This window comes from Thalia democratica, chromosome 2 (genome assembly GCF_965202585.1).
Source record: "Thalia democratica chromosome 2, ktThaDemo2.hap1.1, whole genome shotgun sequence".
NCBI classification, from domain to species: Eukaryota; Metazoa; Chordata; class Thaliacea; order Salpida; family Salpidae; genus Thalia; species Thalia democratica.
Genome location: NC_139166.1, coordinates 48,855,174 through 48,864,376, shown reverse-complemented (window position 1 = coordinate 48,864,376; position 9,203 = coordinate 48,855,174). Strand labels below are relative to the sequence as shown.

Genomic DNA, 9,203 nt, shown 5'->3' with positions numbered 1-9,203 from the left:
TTTTACTAAAGTTTCTTCAACCGTTTTGAATTTAATTTGTTCACTAAAACTCAAAAATCAGTGTTTTAGGTTTATGCGAACTTTATCATATTTTTAACAGTTATGAAAATCAATTGTGTGACTAAAAAATTTGCCTTCAGTCATAAATCCAAAAGCTATTAAAAAGTATTTCAAGTAGCTGTATGAAGAAAAACGTGTTAAAGAATCAAAATAATTTTATAACTCTTTATAACATTTTTTATAACTAAATCATGTCTATTAATAAACCATTATGAAAGTACCTGAAGATGCAGAGTAAAAAATATTATAAAGAATTATAATTTCTATCTAAATATGTATACATAACATTATCAGTAGCATATAAAATTGTTCATTTCAGGTATGATTCGAAAGAAAAATTTAAACTTACTAGAAAACTACAATTTTATTAGTTTTATAACATTTATTTCGACTAATGAAACGAATTTGAAATATTTAAAAATCTATGGCAGCACAACTTAAGTATTTTGTTTCTAATGAAATTTAAAAAGATAAAATTAAACAACCTTAAAATTTTTAGTTTAAAAACTCAGTTTCACAACATGTTGATAACACGTACACATAACAAATGAGAACAAACGAAAAATTAATTGAAACATTCTCAGGCACGGAATCTAATTTTAAAAAAAATCGCTTATTTCAGAAACACGTCTTGCTGATTTTTGAAAATGGTTTGCTTGTAAAACTTCAGCTCCTCAATCGACTCCTTGATGTCGTCGAGGGCGCGGTGGTTGAGCTTTTTTCTTGGCGGCATCAAAAGTGGATACCAACGTCTGTAGAAAATTGCGTTAAAATAAACAAAGCCGTTTAATCTCAAGACACATACCAAGCTGCGTCGAAAAGTATAAACGAAACGCTTCTGAACACTGTTAAAACCACAACAACTCAACATACTTGCACAGTTCTTTCACGGTGCTGGTATCGACGATTCTGTAGTGCAGATGCTTCATAAACTGTGGCATGTATTTGTCCAGGAATTTCTTGTCCGCATGCACGCTGTTGCCACCTAGCGGACACGTGTTTGCCGGAACATACTAAAATTTGTTCAGTGAAAAGGCTGGTTAATTTTAATTACCAACATTCTAATAAAAATAAAAGATATTAAACACTGCTTTATAGATAGTGACTTACTTTTCTTACAAACGACAACATTTTATACTCAGCTTCTTGAAGAGAAATTTCACTTTTTCTACACGCTTCGGTTAAACCAGACTGTTAATAAAATATCCATGTTTTTTAACTAATAGCTAAAACTAAATTTGTTTACTTAACTATTGATTTCAACTTACCAAATGAAAAGAAAGCTACTTTGTACTACGGTCACTTTAAAATTATTCAAAAATTAAAAACAATTATACATTTGTTTGTGCATGAGACTAAAACTACTATGATTATTAAACTATTAATAAAATAAGATTCAAAAAACTTAACTAATTTCAATTTTTAGTTTTGTTTTATGCACAGCTTAGAATGCATATCAATTTATAACTATTTTATGTTTGAGTACCCATGTTTTAATTGATTAAGTACTAGTATTTAGCGGAAAACAAATTTTTCTCAACTATTAAGGTGAATAATTATTTCGCATATTGTGTAAAAATAATAAATATTGGGACAGTTCTTGGACTTAAAAGCTAACAGATAATTACAGGTAGCTGCGAGTACACATTTACAAGCATATTATTGAAAATAAAGTGTTGATAGCAAAACACACTAATTAAATCGGCTGCATTTGTTATATTACTCTAGTCTTTAATCCTTTAATGAACTACAATTTTTTCAAGTTTATTCAGATCACCTATTATCTAAAAGTTAATTTGAGAATAACTAAATAAACAATACCATAAACATAAATGTTAAGATTACAAATGGTATATATAAGTTTGAACAGCTAAGTTACTATAGACGCTTAAAAAAAACATTATAGTCAAACCTTCCCATGATGATCTTGACTCCAGGGGTTCATATTGTTAAGAACAGTTTCTGGGTGATTCACAACTAAATTTGGACCCTGTTTATTACAAAAATAGCAATATTACTTGTATGTATATAACTTTATGTAAGAAAACCTAAACATAGAATTTAATCACTCAAAAATAATAACACAGTACTAAAAACCTTTGCTTTAATCTATACCCAAAAACAACAGTATATTTGCTAACTGAAGCCTAACAACCTTGAAAGCTCTAACAAAAAAGCAAAAACAGTGCGAACCCAATGCTTTGATACAAACAAGCAAAATACTTATAATAAAGCTGTATAATAATTAGCACTCAAACAGATACAAATCAGAATTGTTACTACTTAATATGCTAACATTTTGATAACGTACAATATATTACAAAGTTCAAGTAAAATAAAAAAAAGAATATACACTTTTATTTATAACAGGAAGGTAGTTCTGGTGCGCTTTTTGTTTCAAAAATAAACTTGTAAGTAAAATTTAACTAAAGTTAGAGTGAAAAAAAAGTGCTTAGACTAAATGTTTATTAAAACAAAAGATAGTTTTATCAAGTAATAATTAACTTATAAGCGCAACTAAATCCATACTGTTTATGAACCTTCAATTAAAACTTACCTCTGCAACAATATTTAGATCAGAGTCAGTGATAATGCAAGCCATTTCCAAAATGCTATCATTTTCCACATCCAGTCCCGTCATCTATGATTAGAAAGTGATTACTATAGTTTGCTATACCACATTATATATTTTTATTATTACTACATCTTTACTTAGTTGTTTATTTTCACTAACTCGAAAATAAAATATAACACAATTAACAACAAGACAATGTGCATTTTTGCTTTGAAGTAAACTGTTTTCAACTATTTGATTATTTGTGCCAAAAGATGATGCTAAACTTACTGGAACTTCAGAGTTTTGAGTAAATGGAAGGTTGCCACTTGTTTTTTCAATAAAAATTCCAGGTTTTTAAAAGTACACATTCTTGAGTCTATTTTTAGTTTAAGTTTAAGGTAAGAAACTGTTTTAAATAATACAAAAACATCGAAAAGATACTGTAAAGCTACTAAAAATATGTTTTTTACTAAAAAAAAATTTTGATGATGACCTAATTTTTTGATTTATATGATAAATATTTTGAGTCAAGTCGAAATTTTACTACTGAACATGAGAAAATTGTTAAAATTGCAGGTTTTTCCAAATTTTTTACAAAATTTCTCAAATTCCAGGTTTTTCCACGTTTTTTTTTGCCTAAATTGTCAAATTCTAGGTTTTTCCAGGTTTCCAGGTAAAGTGAAAACCCTGTAAATGATATGGAACAAAATATTAAATTACCTCAAGATCTACCCACACGATTCTCAGGTAATCTTTGTGTTTCATACTTACATTTTTAGAAGTCATCATTGTTTTTGGCAATAAATTTCGAACAAATAATCTTGTAAAACCTTTAAAATTTAACATACATTAAGGTAGAAACTCCTAAAATCAATACAGAATAATTAAATAAAAGAAATACAATACTCATACACGTCAAAGACATTATTCTTTTAATAACTAACTGAATCATATAATAATGGTTGCAGTTGTTTAAGAAAAATACCTTAAGAAATTTAATTTGAAAAAGAGTTGTATTTTATTACAAATATATTTAAAAAATTTTAATAACTAGATTTGTTTTCAGTCTACATTCAAGTGCTAAGTTTAAAATGGTGTTACATTATAAATAAATATAAGAATCAAATAATATTTTTTAATGTTTAATTCTGCAAAAAAAACCCTAAATACACATTTTGTTTAACATTTTTATTTTTACATAGAAGCGACCTCACCAGAGGTAAATTTAATAAACTATCATAGTTTGTTCTTTTATAATATAAAAATGAAACTGCTAGAAAAATTTAAGCAAAGAAAAACATTTTCAACGCATTTACAAAAAAAACTTTCAGCGATCATATAATGTTAAACAATACAATAAACCACACTGTCTCTACATACTACACTATCAGTTATAAATTTCAATCGTCTTGAAGTTACATTTGAACGGTGATGTATTGTTCGAAGGCTTTGCGCAATTCGGGCCTCCTCTCCTCGTTGAACAGAAGAGTTTCGAGGGTAGGCTTGTACTTAAGCACCATTTGACCGTGCACGATGAACATCTCCTTCAGCCTGCCCATGGTGCTTACGTACCACATGGTGCTCACGTCAGTGCCGTTCTTCTCGCACGTTTCGATGTGAAGGCTGAGAACTTCGAGGAAATTGTGAAATATGGTGAGGAGGAGCTTCTTCTGCTGTTCCTCCGCTTCGACGACCTGCTTGTTGAGTTGCACCGCTTCGCTTTCCATGCCTTCCTCCTGTTGTTAATTCGTTCGGTAAACATGTCTAATTTTGACAGTATTGTTAGTATTTACATTTAAAAAGTTCTAGCTTATACTTTTGTACTTTAGTGTCTGAAAAATAATAAATAAAAAACATGTATGTCATTAAAATACCCATGTAGTTTCAAGATGAAGTTTATATTTATCTATCATGGAACAAAATAATATAATTTTATAAAATTAGTCAACTTCAAAATAATTTTACTAAATTGGTAACCATCGGCAACTTTGACATAATATATAATACCATAGATAGTTCATTACACAAATCTGAACCTAGTATAAAATAAAAGTAATAAAGACTAATCTAGTTTGCGCTAAAAACAAAACAAATTGATAATACAAACATAAGTTCAAATTAATTTCCAAACATATATGATAAATTTTATTTTAATTAAAGACCCTAAATTTAATGATTATATTTAAGTTCAAAATCTCACAGTTAGGTCTGGATTAACTTATGTTATATGACATGAACAATAAAGCTTCAACTATGATAACAAAAAAATTATAATGTTGTAGTAAAGATAAAACAAATATTTATTTATACATAACAATTTACATGATTACAAATTTATGTTTTTGCAGCCATTTATAATAAAACTAAAATTTATAACATTAAACATTTAAATTTAATAAATGTACTTTTAGATACTTTTTACATCTTAAAAATTTAAAACAGTTTTGGAGATCAAAAAAAGTATACTACCGCTTAAGTACGCACTTTTTTTGGTACGCATCACGCCTTAAGTACGCACTTATCCAGAAAGACAAAGTAAAGGATGTTATACTAGAACTTCAAGAAATTCCAGTTTTTTTGCCTAAATTTTCAATCATCAAGTTTCTCCAGATTATTTTATGTTTCCAGGTAGAATGGCCAACCTGCTGAGTTAGCCTGATACTTTGTTAACTTTTAAACTAGGGTGAGTAATCCTGAGTAGGCCAAGTGGCCTGAGATTGAGACAGTCCTGTTATTAAATGTTAATAAACTAAATACTTATGTAGTGGTTGCAGAAAAGTAAAAAGAATAATGATATTTGAGCTGTAATGCTATAAAATAAATAAATCTAGATGACAAAGTTAAAAAAACCTACATATACAAAATAGTTAAGTCATAATTTAATTTAAATGTACATACATTGATGTTTTGAAAATGTTTGGTAAACACAAAGTAGTTTTGTACTTTCCCTCTAATAAAACAAAATGTAGCTTAATATTTTTTTAAAATCATTGACTGACATTGACTTTCTATATTAAATGTATGTATTAATTATGTAGAAGCTTTTTATAGAAAAAATAAATCATTTTAAAATCTATTAAAAAATTTGCAAATTAGAATTATGTTTTAAATGTTATTTAAAATAAATGACTTGTTTATTTGGCTTAATTATTTGGTGGCTAGTTGTAAGAAAGAAAACAAACAACTAAATTTCATATTATACTACATCGTCAAAAAGTACGCACTTTTTAGTCGGGTTCAATTTGCGTACTTAAGCGGTAGTGTACTGTATATCTAAGCTAAAAAACTACATAAAACCCTTTATAAAACGAAAACAAAAAAGGGGACATAATTTTTTGTTAAAATATACTTTTACATATAGTATTTATACAACTTCATTTAAACTATATAACTTAATCTTAACTTACTTTTTAATTAGCTAGATTTAGTATTTATTTTTATTTTGGGAAACATTTTTTTTTAATAATTGTAGACATGATTTCATATTATTTTTTATTTTAATATTCAAGGACTTTAAAGAACTAAAGGAATACTTTTAGAAAATTTAAAGTTTTTGTTAAAAAATTGTTATCAAACCGATACCCAGGGTTGCCAATTTTTTTTGGTCAATTTTCTCCAGGTTTTCAAATTTTCTTCCAAGTTTTTAAAGTTACATGTTTTAGGGTCTATTTTTAGTTTAAAATTAAGTAGGTAAAAAAATTATGTTCAATAGTATAAAAACATTGAAAAGATACCTTAAAGCTTCTTTATAACATGTTTTTAAATAAAACAAAATTTTGATGATCACAAATTTTTTTATCTATATGATAATTTTTTGTGTCAAATCAAAATTTTCCTACTTAATATGTTAAAATTGTTTAAATTCCAGGTTTTTTAGTTATTTTTGTCCTAAGTTCTAGCTTTTTTTTTAATTTTTCAAATTCCAGGTTTTTCTAGCCTAAATTGTCAAATTCTAGGTTTTTCAGGATTCCAGGTTTTTTGGTAACCCTGGATACCTAAAAATGAATTTATTAAGATAGAATTGAGTCTAAAAAACTTTCTTATCCTAATTTTTTAGTAAAGAAGAAATTATTTTAGAACTAATTTTATCTTTTTTGTGTTCTTTTAATGTTCAATAAAAAACAACTATGTTGTATAAAATTATTAAATTAACCTATTAAGTTAAAAACAAAACCAACCTGTTTGATATCTTGGTCTTCCACTTTTATTTTTTCTTGAATTTCATTGTGTTCTTTCATCTTCCTCTGAACATTCTTGTTCATTCTTACAATTGTAGAGTGCACAATTTCCCATACATAGATACGAGTAAACTCAGATGCCATGCTGTCAGAAAATATCCAGTTGATTACAACTTGACAGGTTACTATTTGTAACCGCAGCATTTTGTCAACCAAAACAGAAATCATAGATGTGTTATTTTTCCAGAAGTCTCCTAAAACTTGAAGTACATACATTTTTTTATCTGGGGTTTGAGCTAACTGCTTTATGACTTTGTGGTACCTTGCAAGGGCACTAAATGAATGGCTAAATGACTTTTTAGCTAAATTAAGTATACATTGTAAGAATAGTTCAATGCGTTCAAAAACAGGACTATCTTCTTGTTCAGTGCTTGGAATAATTTCTTCAAGAGAAAGAAAAATGTCTTCGTGACTTGGTCTTCTTTTAACAACCAAATCCATCTTTTGAGCAGCAGTATATCTCAAGTCTCCAGTTACAGATTCAAGTTCATCTTTATACTTAAAATTACACACTGGTTTAGCAGGTAAAAGAGAGCTGAAACTAGATGGTACTGTACCAGTTATTTTTTGATAATAAGAAAGTTTGATAGCTTTTTCTAGTGACTCTTTGACAAACTTAGGTTGAGGATTTGAGGGATTCAACTTTAAACAAGGCTCCCAATCATCCCAGCTCCAAGTAAATTGAAAGTTACTAAGATGAGCAGAAAACCAATTCACAAATCTGTCAAAACATGTAATATTCATTGAACTAAGTCGCTCAAACAGCATGTCAGTAGCTAAAGCTAAAATTTGAGGCATTTTTGAAGGCTGCAATCTACATAATTCGATAAAAATAGCTGTATGAAAAACAACAGGTGCAGAAGAAGATGGTAAACAAAATAAATCTCCAAAAACAACTTCAGCAAGAATATAGTTAACTGGAATTTTATTGAAGTCATAGCAATTAAGCATGCGACATGCACAATCTTTCCTATCGTTTTTATATGTGTTTATGATATTCTTTATATTTTCTTCAATTAGCCAACGTTCTATAGCATGATTTCCTGGTAGAGGAAGATCTTCAGCTATATCAGTATAGTCAAACATACGAAAAATCACACTGGGCATAGGGTAAGTAGACTTACCTTCTACATGAGGAGGAACTATAAATTCAGAAATATTATGAGGAAAAGACTGTTTTAAAACAATATCAAATGCTTGATAAGGTTTAAGAATCACACTTTCAGTCCAATTATCATTTTTAAACTTAAGGATCTGTGAATATAAGCATTCTAAATATTCTTCTTGGGCATGGGGTTCATCAACACTCCAAACTCTTAAATATTCATGGTGTGTTTTGTCTCGTTTCTTCATATAACTATCAATTTTAAACAGTAAAGCTTCAAGTTCTTCAGGGCAATCCCTTTGAAGAATTGCTCCAGCCCAAGGTAAAGAGGATAGTGCAGCATATAGATACCAGTCTTTTCGTTTTTGGGGTGTTTCCTCTTGTTTTGTGACTGTAACTAAAGAGTTAAGAAGAGATAGAAATGAAAGTGGTTTCACTAAGTAAGTGTTACAAAGATCAGCAAAAAGTCTGATAACATACTGAGCATAGTCAAATTGATTAGTACTAATCAATCTTTTTAATTCAACCATACTAGCATCAAGAAGATCTGATCCAAATTCGCTGTTTTTTTGATTTAATAAACCAGCTAAAGTTGAGTATATAGTAATTTTGTCTGGAATAGAATATGCACAAAATATAAGAATATTTATCACTTGATTTTTATAGTTTGCAAAATCTTGGAGGATAACACCAACTACAGATTCCAAACTAGTTTCCACTGAAGTACCAACCTTTTCACCAAGTTTGCAGATGATTGTTTCTAATCTCTTTTCAGTACTTTCAGCTGAGTCAACGTATCTGCGCTTTTTTGGATAATAATCATCACCAGAATCATGATGATAATTGGGTCTTGGTCTTTTATAGTTATAACTCATTCTATTATTTATACTCTGAAAGAAAATTTACAATAAAGAAGTCCTAATTAAAAATTTAATTAATCTGACAAGTTGTACAAGTTTATTTTTAAGAAAAAATTCAACTGATAAAAAATTATTTTTTAACAATATAACTTTAGTGGGAGCCCCTTAAAATATTACTGTATAGTTAAAGAAAACAGCTTGAATTCATATTATCTTTCAATTACTTTTTTATAAGTTAAATAATTGTTATGAAGGACTTAATTTCATAAAATAATAGTTTTGACTTATATTTTTATTTAAAGTAACTTTAGTTAACTCAAACTATCAATTTAAAAAAATTAAACCATCAATTTCATAAGATAATTAAAAGTTTGCAGCTTTGT

The 9,203-nt window shown here is 28.0% G+C and overlaps 2 protein-coding genes across 3 annotated transcripts; both read right to left on the bottom strand.

The window, feature by feature from the left end:
• Positions 1-439: 439 nt before the first annotated feature.
• Positions 440-4,062, bottom strand: LOC145830021 (oligoribonuclease, mitochondrial-like). 2 transcript variants are annotated; one of them, XM_082937916.1, is made up of 7 exons: positions 4,037-4,062; positions 3,338-3,447; positions 2,618-2,701; positions 1,973-2,050; positions 1,171-1,251; positions 934-1,073; positions 440-812 (listed from the first exon to the last, which is right to left on the bottom strand). In XM_082937916.1, exons 2-7 carry the CDS (start codon positions 3,404-3,406, stop codon positions 674-676), a joined length of 591 nt encoding a protein of 196 aa, XP_082794042.1. In that variant the 5' UTR covers positions 3,407-3,447; positions 4,037-4,062; the 3' UTR covers positions 440-673. The 2 variants fall into 2 exon arrangements, with proteins under 2 accessions (XP_082794042.1, XP_082794041.1); XM_082937915.1 differs by lacking the exon at positions 4,037-4,062 and having other exon boundaries at positions 3,338-3,477.
• LOC145830020 (nuclear cap-binding protein subunit 1-like) lies at positions 3,495-8,867 on the bottom strand. The gene is made up of 2 exons (XM_082937912.1): positions 6,796-8,867; positions 3,495-4,353 (listed from the first exon to the last, which is right to left on the bottom strand). Exons 1-2 carry the CDS (start codon positions 8,833-8,835, stop codon positions 4,033-4,035), a joined length of 2,361 nt encoding a protein of 786 aa, XP_082794038.1. The 5' UTR covers positions 8,836-8,867; the 3' UTR covers positions 3,495-4,032.
• Between the last annotated feature and the right edge of the window lie 336 nt (positions 8,868-9,203).

Coding starts and splice junctions, on each gene's coding strand:
- LOC145830021 (XM_082937915.1), bottom strand. CDS start 3,463: ATGTTAAATTTTAAAGGTTTTACAAGATTATTTGTTCGAAATTTATTG. Junction 1,252..1,972: donor GTCAAGATCATCATGGGAAG/GTTTGACTATAA, acceptor TTTTATTAACAG/TCTGGTTTAACCGAAGCGTG. Junction 813..933: donor ACCGTGAAAGAACTGTGCAA/GTATGTTGAGTT, acceptor AATTTTCTACAG/ACGTTGGTATCCACTTTTGA.
- LOC145830020 (XM_082937912.1), bottom strand. CDS start 8,835: ATGAGTTATAACTATAAAAGACCAAGACCCAATTATCATCATGATTCT. Junction 4,354..6,795: donor AAGACCAAGATATCAAACAG/GTTGGTTTTGTT, acceptor AATTAACAACAG/GAGGAAGGCATGGAAAGCGA.